This window comes from Malaclemys terrapin, chromosome 7 (assembly GCF_027887155.1).
Source record: "Malaclemys terrapin pileata isolate rMalTer1 chromosome 7, rMalTer1.hap1, whole genome shotgun sequence".
Classification (NCBI taxonomy): domain Eukaryota; kingdom Metazoa; phylum Chordata; order Testudines; family Emydidae; genus Malaclemys; species Malaclemys terrapin.
Genome location: NC_071511.1, coordinates 109554591 through 109579731, shown reverse-complemented (window position 1 = coordinate 109579731; position 25141 = coordinate 109554591). Strand labels below are relative to the sequence as shown.

Below are 25141 nucleotides of genomic sequence, written 5' to 3'. Positions count from 1 at the left end.
TAAATTTCAATTGGTAGTCTATTGTTTAATAATGTGATTAAAACGGCGATTAATTGTGATTAATTTTTTTATCATGATTAATTGTTTTGAGTTAATTGCATGAGTTAACTGTGATTAATCATCAGCCCAATTTTAAGTGAAATGAATATGGAGATAAATCATAGAAAATATCCTATTCCCCGCTACACACACACTCTCAATCTTATTCTCTTCATTTCTTCTTCCTCAACCTTTCTCTAAGGGGGAGAAATAGCTATTGCAAGCAGTTATCTCTTTTATATGTATTGAAAAAACAAACAACACATCAAAAAGGCCAGACAAAGGACTTGTCTACATTACCCGCTGGATCGACGGGCAGTGATTGATCCAGCGGGGGTCGATTTATCGTGTCTAGTATAGATGCGATAAATCGACCGCCGAGCGCTCTCCTGTCGACTCTAGTACTCCACCGGAGCGAGAGGTGCAGTCAGAGTCGACGGAGGAGCGTCAACAGTTGACTCACGGCAGTGAAGACACCGCAGTGAGTAGATCTAAGTACATCGACTTCAGCTACATTATTCACGTAGTTGAAGTTGCATAACTTAGATCGATTCTCTCTCTCTCCCCCCTCCCCCCCCCCCGTGTAGACCAGTCCAAAGTGTGTATTATTGCATGACAATGCAGGTTTGTGGGCGGAAACCTTTGGCCTCATGACTAGCCTCCACTGTGCTTAAATGCAGTTTTATGCAGTAACACATTCATGTCTTGAGGCCAGATTTTGCAAACCCTTATTATCAGGTGCAGCGCTTATTAGTATCACTAATCGCAGTGAAATCAATGGGATTATTGTACTCACAGAAGTAAGCACCACACCCAGAAGTAAGTGTTTTAACAGATGGGGCCCTTATTGCTTAATTGAATAAGATCAAGAAAAGCACAACAAAATGATGATGATGTTGATGATCAGGGACATCAGGTCCTTTAACCCTAAACAAACATTTCTAACTCCACTGGTAGGTTTATGCTAGAAGGAACTGCAAAATTGAGGATTTTTGTTATTTTTTTGGTCCAATTCTCTCTTTTATAATTTTTTTTTTCATTTTTTTCTGTCAGCATTTTGGAGGGAAAAACATAGTAGTGTAGGAATTAAATTATTAATACCAAATATGTGGGGAGTTAAAAAAAAACCTAAGGCAAGTATGACAGATAGTAGACAAGGCTGAGGAAGTATATTTCAGTGTCATGAGTTTTTGAATCACTATAGAATGTGTCGCTGGTATCTTGCCTCTTGAAGCAGATTGTCAACTTTTCAGTGCATGTACTGCATGGCTTTGAAACCTCAGTGGCATGAATTGTTTTTATGTTTTGCTCCACTTTCTTTGCTGATATGAAACAAATAAACATTTCCATTGTTGGCAGCAGCAGTAATGAAGGCATCGGTAGCCACACTGCTGAAGGTTTATCTGATCCAAATTCATGTGCAGTGTCTGCAGAGGTGACAGCACAGAGTAATATCCTGCAAGAACATGGAGGACAAACTGGTTCTGACTTATTAATACAGGCTGCAGAAGCAAAAGAGAGAAGTCTACCTATCTCCATGCCTTTAGCAGAATGTGCCAAAGAATATGTCACAGCAGATCTCACGGACAGCAGTGATGATTTACCAACCCCAAAGAGTATTGTAACGGTGCCTTCCCCAAACACTCTGGATGACAAAGAAATAGGAACAGCAGATGCTATATTTGTGGACAGTGGCCCAGAAAGTGACAATATTGCTGCCTCTTCTATCAAAAAGAGTGAGAATGATCCAGAAAATACAAGCTTAGAGTCTAGCCCTTCTGCAGAAGCTACTTTGACACAAGGAGTTACACAAACAAATTCATGTGAATTAGAACCATTATGGCAGAGTGAACAGCTGGATGGCAAGAGGGATTCGCATGCTGTCTCATTACCCCAGGGTAAAGAAGCAGGAGATTACTTTACCACTCAAGAGGCCAAGCAGGGGCCAGGATTTTTGGAAGTGGGTCATAAGGAGCAGACTGTAATACAGCGAGGTGGACAGAAAACAGATGGCACAGAGGGTCTGTTAATGAAAAAGGAAACCTTAATCCTAAATTATCCCACAACAGGAGGCTCAGACAATGAAAAATATGGAGCAGTTGTGAATGTTCAGTGTTTGGTTGATAACCCTGAGTTCAGTGATGCCAACAGTTTATGTAGAGGAGATATAGCCACAACTAAAGGGAATGACCCAAACTTACATCTCTCTGAAAACAATGGGAAGCAACCAGCACCTTGCACTTTAAACTCTTCAGACCTGTTCCTGGTACCAAAGACAGATGAACCTTCAGGGGAATCTGTATCTGCAAATGAACACCACGATCCAGTTAGAAGTAAAGCACAAAAAACAACTTCTAAAACAGCGGAGCCCAGTTTTGAAAAAGAGCCTCAAAAGGTGAATTTGTTTGTTAGCACTGAACCTTTTAATGTGCCTCTGTTGCTTAAGGCAGAGCAAAAAACAGATCTCACATCTGAAAACACAAAAGATCAAGACAGCATTAATGAAACAATAAAAGCTGATATCGTGTTAGTAGAAAACATCCTTCTTTCTCATGTAGAAAATGCTATGAATTCCAACAAGGAAGATTCCATGGTACATGAAAGATTGGCACTGGAAAAATATGTATTAGATTTAACTTGTGGGAGTAAACCCACAGAGCTGAATCTAAAAGAAACTGACATTGAAGTACCTGTAGAAAAAACTGAAGCTTCTGTGGGAAAGGACAGAACAGAGGAAGTGCAAGTTATAGCAACCAGTGCATCACCTGAAGGGTTAAATGAGGCAGAAGGGATTCTATTGAACTTTGATAATAGCAACAAGCAGGACAGAAAGGATGCCAACTGGGGGGATGATTTCAAAGAAATCAGCTTTTCAGACAAGACTTTAAAAAGTGACATAAATGAAAAAGCTGTGGAAAAGCATCTGAATTCAGAGAGTAACTTGAAAGTAGCTGAAGATCATTCACTCTGTTTCCAGTGTGAACCTGAACAACAAATGAGCAAAGAGAAAGCAATTGCCACACACGACTTGTCCTCAACGTGCAGCTTTCCACTTGTGGAAACTCCACAGTTAGCCAGGGAAGAATGCCCTCTGAGTTTTGATCATTTTAACACTGACACAGAAGACAAAACTTTAGCCTTGCTAGGCTATAAAATGACTGAAAAGGTTTGTTCAGTTAATGCACATGGTTCACCGCTTCTGCACTCTCAGGACAGTGATATTATGCAAACGAAGCAAGATGAATCCTGGGAACACACTTTTGCTAAAGAAGCTGTATTGGAGTCAGAGTGCAAAACTAAGCATCAAGAAATGTTTCAAAGCAATGAAGGGTCTGAAGAAAATAGACAAATTCCCAAAGCAGAACTTGAACATGAGGGCTTAAGTGAATTGATAGGAACTACTGACTGTGTTGCACTACATAAAGCAAAAATTCAGGAGGCCTCACGTATTTGTGAAAGCAAAGAATGGAACAGACAAGTAGCGGAAGTGCCTAATAGTGATCCTGCGTGCGTACCTGTAACTGTTGTTAAACAAAGCAGTGCTGTAGACATTAAAGAAAATAATGAAATTAAGCAGGAGGAATGCAGAGCTGAAGTGGAAAGCTATGTAGATGATAAAGATTTGGCACTGAAAAAGGAATGCACATCTGACACACCAAAGCAAGTTCAGCAGGAACAAATGGCTGCAAAAAGTGACAAAAGTATGCAAGTGGTTCATTCTGAAATCTCTCAAGCATCAGCAAATACTGAGGAGTTCAGTTCCCAGCAAAAGCAGTGGAGTTTAGAAGGATTACATGATAGCAGCATAACTGAGAATAAACAGCCATCCGAGAGTGACAAAGATGGCTCTCCAGAGACCCTTAAAAGCTATATTAAAGAAAAGCAAGAAATGGGAGATGTTTCAATAACCCTTCCACAAACAGAGCAGAGAGAGCGCCTCAACTTTGCTGCCAGAAAGAGTCAACAGCACATTTCAAATATAGGATTTGAAAAACACAAACACCAAAGCAATCTGAATACTGTCACAAGTACTGATGAACAGGAACATAAAGAAATGGCTCAGAAAAATGAGCATTTAGTGGAATTAAGTTATCACAGTGACTGTCAGGACGTATGCAGAAGCAAATCAGATATGTCTCTAGACATTACAAGCAGCCCTCAAACAGCACCTTCTGTGCTAGAGCCAGAGCCATTCAGATATAATCCTGATGCAGTGCCAGGGGAGGACTCAAATAAAAGTACTGCTTGCATGAAAGGGAACATGTGCAACACTGAGCATTTGCAGAATATTTCTGATCTGAAGGTAGCTACTTTGCAAGACTGCACTCAACAAAATAAAACTGACCTAGAGGCAGAAGGAAATCGCTTCAGTAGGCAGATCTCTAGCAAGCCCAAGCAGGAGAATAATTCTTTGATCTCAGTCAGTCAACATGAAGAAGCATGTCAAGATGATGCATTTTCAAAAGAATCTGACATAAATGAACAGCCAGACAGCATATGTAAGACAGCAGACAATACTAATGTAAGCAGTGCTGCTGCTATTGACTGTATTCCCGGGGCGCAGAATTCAATAAGTGTCACTGATATACCACAGACTTCACTAACTGATATTGAAATAACATGGTCTGATGGTGACTCTGAGGACAATATGTATGAAAAAAACAAGAATGATACTCAAATACCTAGTTCAGAAAACCTTGAAAAAATGCGATCGTTGGTGAAAGGCTCAGTTCTAGAAACAAAAAAGAATCTGACTTCAGACAGTGAAATCATCCCAAAAGTCGAAAATATAAAACTAAATTTTGAAAGGGACTCTTCTATCACAGAGACAAGCAATCAGAAAGTAGATGCAAATTCAGGTGCAAAGGAAAATCCTTCTGCATTACAGGAATACAGGGAAGTGGCTCCCAACAGTGCTTCATATACATTAAACTGCATTAAAAAAGCCAAGAATGAGCATCTGCCTGCTGGCTCTGAAACAGAAGAATTCCCAATTCTTTCTACATCGACCTTTGCATTGGATCATCATAGTGAAGCTAGCCAGCAACCTGAAAACTGTAAGAATGACGGTATTGTGGGTGTGTTACTAAATAATAAGCTTGTAGTTAAAACATGCCAAAATGTCTTAGAAGTTGCTTCTGATTTGCAGAGTACAGCTGATGCTACCGTACCTGTGCATTTAAAAGACATTTCACCAGGGATAATAAGCACAGCTGATCAAAACAGCACTGAAGCAGCACATTTAAAAAATACTTCTATGAAAGAAACAAGTATTCCTGGCCAAAGTTTCCAGTGTGAAGGAGAGAGTATTTCACCCATACTAGATTCTGCTGATGCAGGGCAGTTTGCAAGAAACTTAACACAATTTAATTTTGAGAAGCTGAAGAAGGAGATATCTGCAATTAAAACTAAAGGAACAAAAAGTGATGTAAACTTCAAAGCACAGGAAAGTGACAGTTCAGCGGAGTCTCTGTTCAGTCTTCCTAGCCTAGGAGAGAGGCTGCTGAGTCTTTCATCTACTGATAAACAAGAAGGATGTAATGAGGAAATTGCAACAAATATCTGTGTAGATGACAAGTACAGGAAGATCTTAGAAAACTCTGGAAGTGCAGAGAAAACTGAAAATGTTTTGAAAGAGAATAATAGCATAACCAAGACAAAAATAAATATTTCCAAAGAGGCTGCAGAAAACTGTAAAAGGGAGAATGATGTTCCGAGTTCCAGGACCTTTGCCGCTGGTGCCAGCTTTCCTGATTTCAGGGAGCATCTCAGTAAAATATTTGAGAAACCTGTGCGCAACGCTCTGAATACTGAATTACCCCAACCATCATCTGAAATTTATGCAAGCAGTGGGCAAAGCCCCGTGGTTAAAGATATACCAGTTCTGCAAAGTGCTGAGAACTTTTCAGAGCCTAACACAGTAGGTGAAGGTGTTGATGGAAGCATCAATAACGCAGGACAAGAAAGTGACTCAGAAATAGAGAGACAAGAGTTGCCTTTGGATTCTGAGATTTTTAGCAAAGAGAAGTCAGCACAGCAAGAAGACATGCTCAGAGAACTAACACTTCCAGAAAACGAGGAACATAAACAACCAGGTACCTTTTCAGAAAAGAAAGTTTCCAAATTGGATGGTTCTAAATCTGTTGAACTGCCTCCTACAAATTTAAGAAAGCTGGACAACAAAACTGAAAGCACAAAAAGTAGTCAGATGGAAAGAGAGGAAGGTACACATACTAGCAGTGTGAATGCTGGAGTTTTTGTGGACCAAGAAATAGAAAAGCTGGAATCTGCTTCATCTGATGGGACCGAAGCTGCAAACTTAACTGCATCTTATGACAATAAGGACCAGCCCACAATTCCTGGGACCTCTTCAGAAGATACAGGCACTGTTCCGAAGAACGATTTAGAAAGTGCTGCCATCCCAGAGGCAGAGGAATGTGATTTAATTGTACAATGTAATGCAGAATCAGAAGATCTAATATCTTATGAAAATCAGTGCCAGGACTTTATGCCAAATGAGCAGAAGAAAAGTAAAGACTGTGAACCAAGCACTGTCAATGGTACCTGCAACATGTCAGCCTCAACAATTGTCCAAGGAGACATCTTCAAAGCTGAAGTAAAAAGAGATGATCTTTGTATGTTGTCTGGTGAAATCCAAGAGAAATCCACTCACAATAATCTTGTGCATGAAATTAAGCCTCAGGATGACACATATATGATGCTGGATGCTTTGGGAAGTAGAAAATGCCTGGAAATATTAGGAAATCTTCAAGACTCACAGCAGGGAAAAGAAGCAACAATACATGGGTTAATAGATCACTTTAAAAATGAACTAAGCCATGATGATCATTCCCAGGCTGACTTTAAACATGAACTCAGCAGTGTGACTAAGAGAGATGTGAAGGAAGAAAGTGACACCATGTTAAGCACAGCAGTGGCAGAAGCTTCTATATGTGGCAATGAACAACTTGGAGACACCCCTGAAACAGGTATTACAGGCACAGTGTTAATTAGTAAAGGTGATGCAGCTTTGCAAGCAAGCATTCAAGATCAAGGGACAGAAACAAAAAAGCATCACTCAGAAACTATTACAGGGATGGAGCCCAAATCGGATTGTGTAAGTACAGATTTTAATGTTGCTTCTGAAAATCAATGGAGCAAGATGCATTCAGAACATGACAGCTCACTGCTGAATGCCGAAGGAAAGGTACCAACCCCTTCATTCACTGAGCCTAAGAAACATCACATCAATGAACTTCTGGACATGGTTACTGAAGGATTACCTACAGAAAGGTACTTATTTTAAATTAATTTTGTGAGACAGAGTTGTCATTGTCCTACGGTTGCAGAGGGATAAATTTTAGTCATATAAATCTGTTGTTTGTGGTGCAGGTTTTCAGGTGGGCATGGCTACCATTGACTTTTAACCAAAAATTGGTCTAAGTGGAAGAAATTTTAAATACCTTGTAAGGTCTAAATATAATAGAAGTGACCTTTTGGGACTTGTAAAGACCTTGATCTTCAAAAGCTCCATTGACCTTTCCTAGTTCTTAAACTCCTTTGTCGTGATTCTGTAATGACCCCAATTTTCACACTGCATTGCCTAAAGTTAGCAAAGTAAATTACACTTAGAAGCCTTTAATAGGTGTGCTTTAGTTGAAAAATTGGCCCTGCAGTGTTTTCATTGTAGACTGCAATCTGAAAGTTAAAAAACTCAGCTACCTTACAATCTTGATTACTCTAACCTCAGTTATCTTGACCCACTATTATTTAAAACAGTCCCATTCCCTGACATATTGAATATTATTTGTGTTACCATAGCACCTAGGATCCCTAGTCATGGAGCAGTGCCTCACTCTGCTAGGCTACTGTACAAACCCAGGACAAAAAGATGGTTCCTGCCCCCCAAAGAATTTATAATCTAAATAGAAGACAGACAAAAGATGAATACAGAGAGAGAGAGAGGAGGGGGTGGAGGGAGTACACCTGCTAATTACGTTAACAATGCAATTGATTGTTTGATAATATTAAGTGTCCCCAAAGACATTCAATTAACTGAGGTTGCATTTGTATATTATCTGTGTACCGAGCTAGGAATTCATATGTGTAGCTTTCTTAATCAGGGTTTGTGTATGTGCAAAACATTTTGTTGGGAGCTCAAGAATGCCTCAAACATGGTTTTTATTTTAAAAACAGTAAATGAAAACAGTGTTTTCTTCTATACATTTTTGCAGCACTATTTTGAATTTCTAGTATGAGCATAGATGTTAATTCAAAAGAATATCAACCTAGAACCTCTTTTCCACTAACTAATCATATCACTGCTTTTTCCATAACCTCAGCAACTTCCCTGAGCCCTGTCATTCTCTCCTTCCTGTATCTGAAAAGGATGCTATAGCTGTAACAGCCAAGGCCACCTCAGATGAGGCAAGAGATGACATCAGAGTAGAAAGGTACTGTGAAAAGCTTAAGTATTTCAGAGGGCAATAATGCTCTATTTAGATTCATTCTTTCTTGGTATTATAGATATGAAAAAGATGTAACTGAATAGGAAGGAAAAATAATGTTTATCAATGCCACATTCTTTAAAGTTGCAATGGTAAAACAGTGATATGAGGGGAAAATTAAAATCTCTGTCCTCCATCCTTTAATATTGCCCATTATGGTGAAAAAATAGGGGTTTTACTTCCTTTCTGTGTAATTCTGGGACAAAGGCTCAATACAGCATACTTCTCTGAACAAAATATACACTAAAAATCCATCAAACTGTGATAAAGTTTAACAACAAAATTTCTTTTCTTTCGGTCTCCTTTGAAATCTGTTTGTAAACTGATTGGATAAAATTAGACACCAAGTTTCATAATCTCTCTTGAGCTTGTTTTCCTTTGTGTGCCTGTCTGTTTTTAAAAAGGATGGAGGATTCATAGTGTAGTCATTTTCAAATTTACCATACCAACTGTCTGCCTGGTCTAGAATAGCTCAGAAGCCAAGAAAGAGTGTGTACGTGTTTAAATGAGGGTGGGTATCATTCTTTAAATTAATACCTGTGGCAAACAGGGTGAGGTCTTTGGAACAGCTGTTGGCAATTCATAAGTTATTTGCTTAATACTTGTATACGCTTGAATTCATTGTCATCTGTTTTTTCAGTATGAGTATTTTGTACCAACAAGCAGCTGCTACTTCTGTAAGCACAAATGTAACTTTTATATCTATATGACAGTCAGTACATATGCTATACTGTGTGCAGAGCAATTTGAAATCTCTCTGTGTGTAGATTTCACACAACAAGGACTTCCAAAGGTAAAGAGAGGAGACCCTGCCTTTGTTTAGTCTTGTTTCTTATAAGAATATGCAATTATAAAAAAAAATAGAGCTAGAAAAATCTATTGAGCCAGCTAGTTTATCCCCTGTTGTTTCAGAGTAATGACCAGTCCATTTTTAGATAACTCAAGAACAGGGGCTTCCTTCACATTCCTTGGCAGATTGTTCCACAATCCAGTGGGTCTGATTGTTAGCAAATATTCCCAGATATGCAGCCTAAAACGTCCTTTGTTTAATTTCATACTCTGTCCCATATATCCCAGTGACAGGATCTTCTGCCTCAAAAAAGTGGTATCCATTTGTCCCTTTGCTATAGTAAATATCCAGGGTAAAATTTGCAGACATGAGAAAATGGCACATGAATTTGGGCCTGTGATGTTTATCTGCGGTAGGGAAGAGGAGATTCCAGTCATGAAAAATCCCAAAGCAGGGTATTTGAGTGGAAATAGGTCTTTTGTTAGAAAAAGAAAAATGATGTGTCTTGTGTTATGTAAGGGGTGGTTTTCAACCCTAGTCCATTCCAAGATACCTTATAATGAAATTTCAGTTGTGTTAGGTAGAATTATTGTTGTTTATTTAAGCTCCTTCTTAGAAGATGGAATTCTTAATTTTCAGGTCCAGAATTTCTTGTGCTTCTGGGGGAAGGTGGAGCAAAGTGCTACTAGTAGAAACAGGAGGGTTGTTTTTGGCTGGTCTCTGATGCAGGCCAAGCTGTTGGTGACTACAGAAGCTTCAGGAGAAGGAGAGGGAGACTATCCTCTCCTTCCTCTTCTCCAGGGGCATCAAACTTCCTTTTATTGGTTCCTGCAGTATTGCCAATTCTTACCATTGTTTGGATGTCTCATAACATTTGTGGGTTTATTTTAAAGCCCCAGTTCCTGGAGTCTCATGATGATTAAATGGAAGGGAAAAAAATAGTTAATTTCCTGCCCTTGTGGCTGCAGAGAATAGCTCAATAATATCACTACAAAGGCTCAAAAACCAAGAGCCAAACAAAAATAACCCAAATTTTATAATTTTCAAACTCCCAAGCCAGTCCCATGATTTTGGAGTTTGGAATGGCTGGGGTTGGCAGTACTGCTCAGATCACTTGGTGCTTAGCAGATGGCCACTCCATCACCCACTACTTTCCTCCTGCATGTGTTCATTACTAGGGGGAGAAAAGAAGGTAAATGTAGAAGAGACCTGAACGTGCCCCCAAACTGCAGACCACAAATCCTCAGAACTATGGAGTGATAGCACTTTCATTAGTTGGGGCCTTTTTTTGCTCAAGAGAGTACCAGAATGGCATCCTGTGCTCTTGTTGCTGAATAGGTATGCTGAGAGAAGAGGTTCCCTATATAGAGGCACTTCCTGTACAAGTGCAGCTGAATAACAGAGGCCCTATTTATATTTAGGAATCATTGCACCTACCATCATTGCACCTACCACTGATACGCCTCCACCTCTGCAGAGGAGTAAGGCCGTTATTGAGCAGTGCACCATAACCATTTAGAACACGATATGAAGAAAATTCTGTATCCAATTGAAAGTGGTATGGGCATTTTTAGATACATTTCTGTAACTATATTGGAATTTGGCTGGGACACCAGAACAAATATCCAATCTTGGAAAAGTACCCTGGGAGGTTTAATGATTAAATGCTGTGATGTCATTCTCAGATGTGCTGCTTTTAGGTGCTAGGAATAGATTAGTTGATTTGGCAAAGTATCCAATTTATTAGTGGACTTCCAGACAATTCAGAGGGTTGGAGATGCTCAGTTTACTAAACTGGGGCTAGCCTGTGTAGGTATGCAAGGGGGAGAAGGGTGTAAAGAGCCACAAAGCCGGCCACAACTGCAGATATGATTGCACAATCTCTTCTGAGCACAGTTACCCCAAAGATGAAGCTATGGCCCTCCTCTGAACCAGGCAGCAGAGCTGGCATGCATTGAATGATAGTGTGCTGCAATTCTTTAAGTGGCATTAGCAACATGCCTGCTGCCCTTGAGTGCCTTGGGAGTTCTGGAAGACATTTTACAGTGGTACTTGTACTCCTAAATAGAGCTGGTTGGGAATTTTTCGAGAAAAAGTTTTGCTTGTTTTTTGACCAAACACGCTAATTCATTGAAACTGAAACTTGTGTAAGGAAGATTTCTCGGGTAGCAGAAAGAATTTCTTGTGGGGGGAGGAAGGGAAAGAAGGAACCAGAGCAGGGACTTGAACTTGGGTCTCCCACACCCCAGGGCTATTGGCTATTCTGGGGTGGGTGTCACTCTTCCTTCTTGTTTTCGTTCCACGTCGGAATGAAAAGACACGTCAGAACCTCAACATTTTTTGCAAAATGAAATTCTTGTTTTCTAGCCAGCCCTACTCTAAATCTCTTAGGTGCTTTTGAAAATTGCACTCAATGCCTATTGAAGCTCGTGCAATAATGGTGCAGACCCTGTTCCCTCCAATATTTACATTGGTTTTCATTCTCTTTTATACCTGTATTAAGCTATGTAATTTATAAAGCTAAAGAATATTGTTACATGCCAAATAAATCACAGCACTTTATGTCAGAGCAGTAAGTTGAAAAACCCTCTTTATTCTATTTACGAAGGCCAGACAGTAATCCTATAAGTAAAATTGGCCTAGACATGTTTTTTTAATTTTCTTTCATGCACTATTCTTGCAGTTGGAAATTGGCAAGATTAGTAAGATGTCTGAAAAGAATGTTGACTCCTTAGTAAATACTGACTTGATCTTTTTTTCCCCTCTGCATAGTAAATACAGTATTAAATATTTTAACAGTCTTTCTGAGCGAGGTATGGAATGCATAGCTCTTTCACAGATTGTGGACTCAAGTAGGTTCTGATTGCTGGAACTTTATGCTTATTTGAGTCCTGTGGTATTTGAAAACAGAATCATTGCGTTAAAATTAATTTTATATCTAAACTGTGATTATGCAGCTTCCCCTTGCCCCCCACCCCTCCATTCCCCACTTCAGAATTCACTATTTTGTATTTTTTACATTCTTCAGATATTGCGTACATCTCAGGATTACAACACAGAGAACAAAAAATAGCTGAAGCTGACTTTCACATAAAACGAAGGGTATCTGATTTCATCAGACATTTTTTTTGTCTATTTGCCTTTCTTCCTGGCACTCTAGCATCCATATTCTTTCTCTCTGTTTTCCAGTCCATCAGTCTCGTTCTCCCTCATAGGAATAGCCATTAGTAAAGTGTTACCTTTCTAATCACAAGGGAACTGGTCCTGTAGTCCTTACCCAAATATAACTCCTGTGATATCACTACATTGGCTACACAAAGTGCACAGTAATGGAGAACCAGACCCATCATAGCATTCTGGTTAAACATTTTACCTCAATTAATCTGTTTATGAACAAAAGGAGATAAGTGCATGAAAGCAAAGAACTAAATATTCATTTACGAATCCATCCCCTGCCAGCTGCAGGTGGACCTTGCTATTTTTCAATTACACTCAAGTATATTTTTGAGAAATATACTCTTAACATAGGTACTGAAATTGACTTGGATACTGCATATGCTTTTAAAGTTAAAAAGTCCCTTAATGTCTCTAGAGAAACATTATTTCTGTTTAATAAAATGTAAACATTCTGTTAAGGAAATGCAGTATTGCTTTGTGATATTTTCAATGTATGAGTAGTCAACGCATCATGACTTCTTAATTTCCTTCTTCTTTTCTTTCTTTCTCATTTATCTAAAACACTTTTGATTCTTTTATGTTCTTGGTAGTTCTCCCTAGATGTATGTTTCAACCTTGTAACCTCCTTATATTCTCCATATGTCATCTCTCGCTGCTCTCTTTGTACACTCTTTGCAAATTTGGACACCTTGCAAATAGGTCTATTTTCCCTGTTACTAACGGAATATGTAAAGAGGGATTAGTCCCAGCCCTGAACCCTGTGGTGGGCAATTCAGAGAAAAGCAGTTATAGACACAGTCATTTTCTCTGTGACTTTGGGTTGTGGCTTTGTTCCATTTTTTTCTGCATCTTGGCACACTTGCATCTTGTTGGTGCCCCCCCAACAAAGACTCCTCTTCAGAGATGTTCTAAGATCCAGAATTCCCAGTGTTTCCCTCTTCCTTTGCTTTCCATTTTCACTCTGTCTATGCTCTGCAACTACTCCCTCCTTCTCTTTCCTTTCTCTGTTCCTGACTCTTAACCAAGGTCATAGGCTCTATCCTTCCTGACAATTCCTATGGGTGGGGCACTGTTTTGTATGGAAAAGGTCAAACATGTGTATTATGTTCAGAGTGAGATTCAAATGAGTTGGGCGTATAGATTTGGCCAGGCAAATGGCTCAATGCCCATATCTAAATATCAGTGACCACAATTGGCAGTACACTTGTAATTTCAAGGGTAAGTGAATGCTTAGAGTATCAGAGGGGTAGCCGTGTTAGTCTGGATCTGTAAAAAGCGACAAAAAGAGTCCTGTGGCACCTTATAGACCAGAAGTATTGGAGCATGACCTTTCGTGGGTGAATACCCACTTCGTCAGACAAAATAGGTATTGTCCTAGGTGCTTGGAAGCCAAAGTGTGCCTAGTTAATAGCATCTGGGACTTATGCAAAATTAGCTAAGCTTTAGCATTCAGGTAGTGCTTGCTGCTGGTGCTGTATATCTGCATGAAAAGTTCTGGATCAGTCTGTCTGTATTGCATACTTATTGTCACAGTTTCAGGTTAATTGTACCTGTTTTGCCCCTCCATGGTCATCTCCAGGAGTGCCCAGTCAGGTCTTAGCTCTCTAGCCATCATCTGTCTCTGAGCAGAGGCCCTTGTCCTGCTCCCTCCTTACCAGGGGTTTTGAGGCTGCACAGTTCTGTCTTACATTGTGATATCCTCAGGAAGCCAGTCTGCCAGTGTATTGCTTTCTGTGCAAGGGCTATGAGCAGTGTACTGCCTGCAGTTACAAGTTACCACACAGCTCTTTCTAAGCAAGAACATTTATTCTTAAGGTAAAAGCATGCCAGAGAAAACCTAATAAACAGCTTTAAACATGCACCAAACATACCAGGGGTCACCCATCAGTCTCCTGCGGCCCTAGTAGGCTGAAGTCTTTCCAACCCTGCCACAAGGGGTGCCCCCTCCCCTCACCTTGGACAGAAGGTCCTGTCAGTTTGCTGAGACTTTAGCCACTACAGTCATAGGTGTCTTTGCTGTGAACTCTCTAAGAGTACACTCCTGGAAGATGCTGAGTGCCCTCCAAGATCAGGACCTAATTTAGAGAAGGGCTAATCACGGAATGTGTTTCAAACATATCGGGATCTCTCCTCTTTTATAAACTCAATCTCACATCCTCCCTTTCTTTAGGACTCTCTCCATCAGACCCCCTTCAGTCCTGGTCTTCTTTTAGTAAAGAGTTCAGTAAGACTCTGGTCTCTAGAATGTTTCTACTTTAAATTCCTTCATATCCCTTCACCACCAATTGATAAGTCCCAGTGGAGAGAGCCTGGGAAAATAGGTCTTCACAGCATAGTCTGAAAGTCAGCCAACATTAGTCTGAAAGTTAACAAACTATGCATCCGATGAAGTGGGCTGTAGCCCACGAAAGCTAATGCTCAAATAAATTTGTTAGTCTCTAAAGTGCCACAAGTACTCCTGTTTGTTTTGCGGATACAGACTAAGACGGCTACTACTCTGAAACATTAGTCCAGATTCTCTGCTCCAATGCAGTGATACCAACAGAAAATTTGGCACTTGGCCTTGAAAGGCATGTCTATGCTGCAATAAAAGACCTGTGGCATGGCCACAGTTGGCCTGTGTCAGCTGACACAGGCTTGCGGGGTTCGTGCACCAGGGCTAAATATTGCAGTGTAGATGTCCGGGGTTGGCCTGGAGTCCAGGCTCTAAAACTTCATGGTGAGTAACAACCTCATGGTGGGTAACAAAGCCCAGGCTCCAGCCTGAGTCTAGATGTCTACACTGCAGTTTTTAGCCCCACAAGCCGGAGTCAGCTGACCAGGGCTCTGAGACTTGGTGCAGTGAGGTTTTTTTATTGCAGGGTAGACACACTCTAAAGACCAGCAGGGGGGATGCATTGTAGAATCAAGTGTTCTTTACCGGGTACACCCTGCCTAACATTCCCTTCGTGTTTAAACTGGGAAGGTCTTAGCTTGAGCCCTTCAGATTCTCTCAACTGCCCAAGTAGCAAATGAAGGAGGTAGGAGATCTGTAAATTGGACAGGACCTAAATCGGTTGCCAATCTGGCCCATAACTAGCCACTCTTTTTCATCCACACATGCACTCATTTATTCTGATGTTGTGGACAGATGCAATCTGTGACCAGTGTTCCTAGAAAGTATAGGTTCCTGTTCTGTAGATGATGTGCTCTATACTTACTGAGCCCATGCAAAGCTCAGGGAAGGGCAACATGCTTGCTTTTATGCTCCTGTTCGTAAGCACCTGAAGGTCACCAACCTGCCTTTACTCCTTTGAACCCCATTGTGTTTCACAGCTAACTTGGCTAATGAAAGATAAAACAATGTAATCAGTAAAACCCTTTTGATTTTATGAGCTTACGTGAAGCCTTTGGAATTTGCTATTATGATAACATTGTTATTCACTTCTTGCTGATAGACGCATCAAAGCTAAGAATAACTCAGCGCTCACTGAAAACTGGATTTGTTTTTCAAAGGGAGGGCAAAATTGATTATACACAGGCTTGCTTGCCATAGCAAAGGTCTGGACTCAATCACTTCTAGTCCTGTCTTCCCAAGTGTGCATACAATTGGTCGTTTTCTAACAATTAAGGTAGTTTTACGATTTGTCTGTTTCGAAATAGATTGGTGTTAATTCACTATGATAGCTTCATTCCTCCTCTCATTCATGCAAAATATTAAATTGATTACTGTGGCAACCTACAATAATTATGTAACTATTTGATTAATTTTTTTGAAAATGCTACAGTGATATGTGAATCTTCTGCAGTAGGGTTCCTCTCCACAAAGTCCCGCTAGTTGTTTGTTTGCTTCCTTTTTTTGTTTCTTTTCACAAATAACAGCTGGGGTGGCCAAAGGGATTGATCACTGAGCTTTACAAAACTTTCAGCAAACTTGGGCTGATTTTCAAGATAGCTTGGGCCAATTTTTGTTTTCAACTGGAAACTATGCAAAAGTCTTTGGTTTCCCATCATTCTGACCCCAGACCAGGAAAAATTTGGTGGTTCCAAATTTGAATATGATTTGCTCAAACCTGAGACTTAGTGATATTCCGGAGGTTCAGACCCCTGTGCAAAACTTAACTTGAAAGAGAGGTTCTCTCAAAGTCTTAAGAAATAAAAACTGCTGAGATTTGCACAGCTCTAATGTTCAGCCACCACAAATAGTTCTCATGAGGCTGTATTCGTGTACAGGAAACAGTGTAAATATAAGGTTCCATTCTGCAGAAAAGGTCTGTGGGTGTTTGTATTATGTATTCAGTAAAGAGGGGCATAGACAACTTTTTTATTTGGGGGGGGGAGAACATTTTGAGGTCTGACTCATGAGTTTTTTGAAAACATGAGGCTGGCTATCCTGCCATAGTGTGCTGAAAAACCTCAGATTAAGTTCACAGCTGAAGAGGGCAGTGCTGGCCCAGCTACTACTAATGGTGCTAGGGCCACTGTTAGCTCCCAGCCAGATGTCTGCCTGCACTGAGGCAGCTCCTCTAGTCACAAGGAGGGGCAGCTTCAGTAGCATGGTCTCACGGATTAAATGGGACAAATCCCTGCTGTGATAGTGACTCCCTCTGTGTCCTTTGTCATGTCACATAGCACAGAGTTTTCAAACGTGGGCACCTAAAGTTAGGCATTTGAATCCAGAATTAAAGACTTGGTGCTTAACTTTGGATACCCAGGTTGAAAGTGTTGGCCTTTAAGCTCTCTGTGCCTCAGTTTCCATATTTGTAAAATAGGACTGTGATGAGGAGTCTGCCCTCTTAAGGGTAGTGGTTGCTACTAGTCAGCCCACCTGTCACATGGCTTGGCCCTTTAATGTTTGAAAGAGCCAATATTTTGAGAGAGAGGGAGGAAGTGGTCCTAGGAATAATTATTGCTTGAGACAAAATCCCATCACTGAATCTTTAAGGGCCCTGGGGCCAGGAGCCTTGTAGAGAGGGTGGGGGCAAGGCTCCCCTCCCACCCAACCAATTGAGAGTGAGCTGGGAGTAGGGGACCCAACTGTCTCCTCCCTCATAGCAGCGCAGACACCATCAATAGCAGAATGCTGCCTGATGGATACTTCTAGCCTGAGGATTAATTAAGGGGAAATGGGCCAAGCGAGGGAGAAGCTGACTCAGGCCCTACATTATAACCTAGCACCATGGAGGAGAGCTGAGACTTTTGTCTATGGAGAGGTAATAACTGTCTGAATTACCCGGGTCCAGGAAGAGGGCTAGGGCTCCTGACAGAAAAAGAGACAGAGTGTCTGTTTCGTTGATGTGTATATATACCGTGTTCCAGGAGGAGGGTGGGGGGGAGGGGATGGACTCTGGTTCAAAGAGAGACAGGGAGACCGGTTAACTCATGACCTGGCTCCAAGGAGGAGAGCTGGGGGACTCCTGTTTTGAGGGAGTAAGAATTTGAAGCATAATTCCAGCTCCAGGAAGGGGGTTGGGAGGCGTGTCTCCTGAACTGGGATGAAGAGCTGAGCAGGACTTTTATAGGAACCCAAAGATGGGTGTCCTGGGGCAACTAACAAAGTAAGTCACCCTTCCTAGAAAACTGAATAAATCAGACCCCATGATGGGGGTGCAGGTTTTTGGACCAACCTAAGTCTGGTAATTGATTGAAAAAACCTCGGGTGGGGATGGGATGGGTTCTGAGTGCAGTGCGCCACTCAGGCTACAAAGAGTGTCACCTCTTGGTAGGGGCTAATGATAAACTTCCCTATTTCTCAAAGGAGAATGTTTGCAACAGGTTATGTTTGGCCCCGATCCTGTAATGTACCAGGTGTGCTGGGCCTCCATGGAGCCCAAATGTATACTGTTGATTGCAGGATTGGGCCCAAAGTGCTAAAACTCATCAGAATGCACACAGAACAAGCTGCCTCCCAATTCTCCTGCAGCGGGGTCTGCTTTTGCAGCAGGGGGTTAGGGGGTCAGGATTTAAAGATACATACCTCCACCCTCCTATGTAAACTGTTGTTACGATAATGATGATTTGTTATAGTAGTACACAGAAAATGCTATGCACTGTCCAAACATAAGACACAGTCTCTAGCCAGAAGAGAGCTAAATCTAAGCCATTTAATAAATGAAGGCTGCGGAGAAGGGATAAAAACATACAATCCCTTCTTGGGCTTTCCCCCTATAAATATCAATGATCCTCAATTTGTTTATTTTCTTGTAGGTGTGCCAGCAAATATTTGGGGGCTTTTTGGTGAGAAGTGATGTTAAGGGGGAGAAAGGTAGTGGCCTTGTGGTTCACTTGAGGGAGGATACCTCGTGCATAAGGACTGACCATCTCTGACTCCTCCAGGCCTCCTGAAGAGAAGTCTCACTCAGGTCCTGGGCCTTGAGCCATCACTTCTGTTGGGGGTGGAATCACATGATTCTCCCATTCTCAGACTGGGCCTTCGGCTGCAGACCTCAGGTACTAACTGTAATCACCTCAGCAGTCCTAACTTAAATTCAGCACTGCAGTTCTCTCCTTTTCAGCAGCTTTGTCCAGTGGTTCATAGTGACAGACTATTAAAACCAAGAATTACATTATTTAGAACCAAAGTGTTTAAGAGAAAAACTGATCTTAAAACAATAAACACCCTATATGCTTGCCGGTCCTTCCCTAAGTCTTACCATTCCCTGGAAGCTGGGGAAAGACCCCAACTTCTTTCAGCTACCCTGGCAGGACCTGTGTTTCTGTCGTCCAGGTCAGTCGCTCTCACCAGGAAGAGCACACTCAACACACTCTCTCCGGAGAGTCCTTTTAACTGTTTAATATCCTTCTGATCTCTAGACTCCTACCAAAGCAGCTGTGTAACTTCCAGTTGGAGCCTGGATGCAGGCTGCTGTCTTGTAGTTGCCCCAAAGTATTTATTGGGAGATTGCTTATTCCTTCCCTGGTCATTTTCCATCAGTCTCCTGTTAAGCTAGATCAGTATGTTCATACAGGGATGTCTAATAACACACTGTACAGTAACTTCATTTTACTAATCAGGTCACATACAGTATCCATAAAATTATCAGTGTTCTTGGATTGTTATGTAACAACTCCAGGTCCACCAGGAGGAGCATTGGGGAAGAAATTGAATAAATTGCTGGAGAAGCAGCCAATGGAAGGGGTGGGGGGAGGCGTCAAGTTTAATGGCATTGGATGAATGAAGGAGTTGGGATTAGAGATGCGATAAGAGATGAGTGAATAAACAGGGAGGGGACGGATTAATTGAGCCAAAAAGTCATCTCATGACCCCTCCCCATGGTTACCCAGTTTGTTTTTGTCGTCTGAGGCGGTGTTGTTCATTCACATTAATGCAGAGTTGGGTGTGAGCATGGTGTTCAAGAGTCAGGCAGTGGTTTATTCATTTCAGTGGTTGGAAAGATAGGACCTGAGTCAGTAATATTTTTGGTGGCAGGGAGTTGGTGGCAACATGTGTTTCAGTCCTGGTAAAAAATGCTAGAACTGGCCCTATCAGCAAGAACTCAGATAAGCTTTGGCTATGGATGTTTGCCAAGATCAAGGGTTGTTGGGAGAGAGGAGCCTTTAATGCAACTCAGTTTCTTCCCTTTTTTCTTCTGTCCTCTAGGGCTAGTGTACCTGCAAAAGCTATTTTTAAAATGGATTCCAGATGAAAGTGGAGTTGTTCTGTTTCCTCCCCCCTTGACTCCCCATGCACCAGAGGATAGCTGGGAGCCCCTACCTGCACCAGGAAAATCCCATTAACTCTTCTTTTTCCATTCCTGGTTTCCTGCTGCTCAGGTTTGGGGATGGGGAAGAAGGGAGGTGAGAGACAATCATCCTCTCTAGCAGCTGCTTGTAATATTACCTCTGCTCCGGATCTCAGTTCTTGCTGTCAGTACTGATGCCGATTCTCAGTACTGGAGCTGAGTGAGCTATCTGTAGCAAACCAATTTATTTGTCAAGCTTAACCCTTTTTTTATTGGTTTCAGTGGTAGCCGTGTTAGTCTGTATCAGCAAAAAGCAAACAAACAAAAAAACCTGAGGAGTCCTTGTGGCACCTTAGAGACTAACAAATTTATTTGGGCATAAGCTTTTGTGGGCTAGAACCCACTTCATCAGATGTAGTCTCTCAGGTGCCACAAGGACTCCTCGTTTTTTTTTTGGGGGGGGGTTTATTAATGATTTTGCATTTCTTAATTTACTGCTAATTGTTTGGCAAATGCTTTATGGGAAAATTGAACGAGGAGAGGTGTGAAAATGGCTGGACAGAAAAGCAAGTCAGAATTAATGAAAATATTAGTGACTTTTCTAAATGCTCAGCTCTGCTTGCTTCATGCTCAGAGCGGTCCAGCTGACATCATTACTTTTAGCCATCTTAATCCATATGAGCATAAACAGGAGGCGGGCAGTACTGTTAAGTTCTGTGCAAGACCAAGAGCTGGGCAAAGTTCTGAGAGATCAAGTTCTGAAGCTGAGGAAATAAGTCAGTTTTGTCACTTGAATAAGGACAAAAGCCTTATTCAATTAGCCTGCCCCACAATTGAGCTGTGGGAGTCGGCAGGCTTCTATAGCCATAGCCATGCAGAGTCTTAACTTTGCTGAATTGAACCTCTATAGTTAAGCATTTATATCAACTACCTGGACTCAACATTTGGTGAGCAGTGAATCTATTAAATCTTCTATTATATAAACTAGACTTACGTATAAAATAGCCTGGTGATTAACCCCTTGGTTGCTGGCAACTTGTATATTCGCCGCGGCCACAGAACTGTAAAAATCAATGGAAAATAAGGATATAATTCCATATTCACAGGGACATATTTATGTTGTGGTGACCTACATCCAGAGAAAATTGAAGGGATTAATTAGGGATGCAGCTAACCCTTTCCGCTTCATTGTGCTACAGGGCTATAGCATATGTTTCTGGAATTTAACGACACACTTAAAGGGTCTGGATTTAAGTTTACAACTCTAAACAAGTAAGGCTTCAATAATAGCTAGTAAAACTAGGCAGAACCTTGCCTGCATCTTGGAACTTTGGAAAGTTCGTCTTTCAAGTTAGGCCAAGCACTCTGCCAACATCAACAATCAAGAGTTCCACGAAGTGTCTTTAAAAATTAAATATCAAGTTGTGTGGCTTGGCTGCACCGATTGTTGTTTATTTTGTAATCATTTAATTTGTACAAGTCTTTAGTGTCATACAGAGTGGAAAGTGTTGTGAAAACTCAAAACAGCTATCAGCTTTTCATGACTCAAAAAGTCTTGGAAGAAACTTTGTAACAGACTGAGGAGAAAAGAATGAAAACCACGTGTCAGTCTCACTGGCTTGTGTGTGTGTGTGTGTGAGAGAGAGAGAGAGAGAGAGAGAGAGAGACTATGTGTGTGAGAGACTGTGTGTGTGTGAGAGAGAGAGCCTGTGTGTGTGTGTGTGTGTGTGTGTGTGTGTGTAAGAAAGAGCAAGCTCAAAATTCCTACAAATTCAGGAGCAGTTTGCTTAATGATCGATTAGATCCTTTCCTCTCAATCATGGTGTAAATGTCCAGAAATGCAGAGGCGTGCCACAGTAACGCAGCCCTGCATTCCTTTGACCCAAGCAGGATCAGATGCCTTTGGAGCAATTGCATGTTTGTTAGATACTGGCCTTTCCTTGGGGAGCCTCATGGGAGGAGCCTTTGTCAGACGGCTCCAGTTTTATAGTCATTGGCCTTTTGTGTGTTTCAACTTTCAAACAGCCTTCCATTCAGAAGAGAAGCACTTTGGAAATGCAGCACCAAACACAGGTTTCTGGAATATTTCTTTGGCTGACTGGGATAAGTTTTTACTTTCAGTGGATTCAGCAGTGGATATAGTTAAGTCAATCGTCCCGTTCAAGTCTGACTTTGAAGTCTGGACTGGAAGGATGGAAGTTTAGAAATTGCTCTCGGAAAGGAATCTGTGCTAAATTGGTGGGCGTGTTTTTGTTTTGTTTTGTATTTTTGAGCTGAGGATGATTTGGAATGGCAGAGCTGCCTATTATTTCTTGACACTGGTAAGTGTGAATTGTTTGAGAAAAATGGTTATGCAACTAAACTTCTGTATGGAGTGTTTTTTAAAATAACTTTAAAAAAAAGCATTTGGGGATTAAAAATGAAAAGTAGTTTGTTTCTGTCCTGCCATGGAAACTCTATTTCTCTTTATAAAAGATGTCACACTTTTTTTGCTGCTTCCACGCTGTTCTCCAGTCACTTTTGAAGAGTAACGTGTCTTCAGTATTCATATTGAGTAGAATGTTGTCTTTTCATAGAACTCTATATTGAGCTTTTTAAGAGTCTCGAATTAGATGGGGATTAATTATCATTATCGCAAAGTAGCTGAAAAGACTTGGATTTTGTGGCTATTGCTATAGAGTGCGGTTGGATTCCTTTTAGACTCTCGTATCAGCATGTGTTTAGCAGTTCAGTGGAGACTTACGGGTTAGTTATATTGCACAATGAAACTTCTGACTCAAGTTTACTATTCATAAATTGGAGACTTTTAAATTCTATAAAAATTACATCACAGCGTGACTGAGTACTCTGTCCTAAAAAGCTGAAATACAACTGTAACATTTGACAGTTATTGTGGCAGTAATATAGCAAATGCATTATGCTTATTCATCTTGTGCAATTATTTATATTTGTAATATTTCATGCAACTTTTTACTGCTATTTACAGATGGCATAGCAAAAAGTATTTTAATCTATGATGCTCTTTCAGTACATTTACTTTACAGGCTTTTTTAAACTGTAAGTACATACTGACTATGGTATGCCACCTTAAATTGTAGTTTTAACTTGATCATACTAATATAACGTTCCATACAATTAGACTTTCTCTTCTATCTTAATGATTTATTGTGTTTTTTCACATTAATATGGTAAATTGAGTATAGAGGTAGAGAAAAACGAAGATACTTCCAAAATGGTATGTGCTTGAAAGAAATATTTGAGAGGGATTCCAGGCCCTAAAGTAATTTATGACTTAACATCACTACCTGCTGAGGGAACTTCTTCATCATGTCAGCATTTCCATAAATACTGCCAGAAAAGTAACACTTCAGAAAATTACTCTTTGCTATTGGGTGCTCTGATTGGCTGAGACTGGGATGCCATTGTCTTCCAGTTAGTATGTGGTATTTTGTGATTACTGGCAGGGACTGCAAAATGCAACATAAGTTTAGTTGGGGTTGTCTCTAGAAGATGGGTATCTCCCTTGAGGAAATCATTTGAAAAGATTCTACTTAGAAACAATTCAGCTTCTATTCAATACAGTTGTTGCATTTATCTTCCTTCCATTCTTTGTCACCAAGGATATTTTGCACACAGAGAGGATTACCTTGTGCCTTGAAGCCACTATGTTGGGTGGAAGCAGGGTGGAGCTGTATCCCAGGAGGGATTTCAGGAAGCCTAGTGTTTCAGGCAGACTTTTCTTAAAGAGCTTCTGAGGAGTCCAGCTACTATGCCAACCATTTGGAAGTCATAGTTTGTGCTGCCCTTTGAGCCAGGCCAACTTTGCTGCTTATCCCTCCCACCACCTGACTTCCTTTGGGATAGCTAATGCTACAGGTGACACTAATTGTGCTCTTGCACATATAGCAATTGTGCCCAGTCACTGTGTGGAGCTGTAAGCACTGGGTAGAGGGTTCTTGCTGCCTATCCATTCTCTTCTGCACAGTCACCTAGCGTCCATGACATTCTGGTTGAGGATCTTTGTTTCTGAAGAATTTCTCTGCTCTGGCTGCTTATTCCTCATACGAAGGCATCATAAATTTGTGACATCAGAATTATTTCCACAGAAGCCAGTATTCGTAACCTGGCAAGAATTATGGCTTCTGGTGAATGGTAGAGAAAAGAATAGTTAGAGAAGGAATGTTATAGACAGCTGGCACAGTTTAGGGCAACTGCACCTGTACTTTTCCTTAGTGGTTCAGCAAGGGCACCTATTCCTAGACTTCCGGCTCCCCAGCTGTTGCCTTTCTTGGGTGGAGACCCACATCTCTGTCCCTTCTGACTGGGATATTTCCAGGCTGCACAGTTCCCTGTCTTCACTGTATTATTTCCAGCAAAAGACAGTCTGCCTAAGCAGGCCTGCTTCACTTCTCTCCTCTCCTCAGAGACCTGACATGGTGTAATTGCTACAGCTCTGTTATCACACAGTTCTTCCAAGCAAGCATATTTTATCCTTAAGGTAAAAATGCTACAGAAAAATATATATTAAAAACAATGAAAGAACCTACGTGTGTTCTACTAAGTTTACCAGAGATTTCTCTCACACACCCATCTCCACATGGGCTCTCGTCAGTGTCTGTCTTCCAACCCTTCCCTAAGAAGTCCGTTTTCTGGATTGGAATAAAACCCCTGAGCCTGTTTAAAACCAGGCTATTTGTCCAAAAACCCTTTCTTTGTCTGTTAGTCCCTGGAGAATTCAGTTTGAACTAGTATAACTGAACCCCTCTCCAGGGAGTGGCTTCAAAGGGATGATAACTGGAAGAATCATATTAGCATACCCCCTTGTCCTAAAGATACATACAATCTCACAATAACTCATAAACAATTGGATATTTAATACAATGGACCCCAAGGTATTAAACTCAGTAAGATTTGTCCAGGATATTGTTATATTTGTCGGAACAACATATTATATTTGTTACCCATAT

At 41.0% G+C, this 25141-nt stretch overlaps 1 protein-coding gene across 13 annotated transcripts in view; it reads left to right on the top strand.

Moving 5' to 3' along the window:
• The window catches only part of TACC2 (transforming acidic coiled-coil containing protein 2), a 186740-nt gene that overhangs the window by 39252 nt on the left and 122347 nt on the right, over positions 1-25141 (top strand). For 11 of the 13 annotated variants that reach the window (XM_054033671.1, XM_054033670.1, XM_054033667.1 and 8 more), the window contains 2 exons: positions 1399-7332; positions 8382-8492. In XM_054033671.1, the coding sequence (XP_053889646.1) occupies positions 1399-7332; positions 8382-8492 (6045 nt within the window). The remainder of the gene's footprint in view (positions 1-1398; positions 7333-8381; positions 8493-25141) is intronic. The other 2 variants (XM_054033674.1, XM_054033666.1) reach the window with 1 other exon arrangement.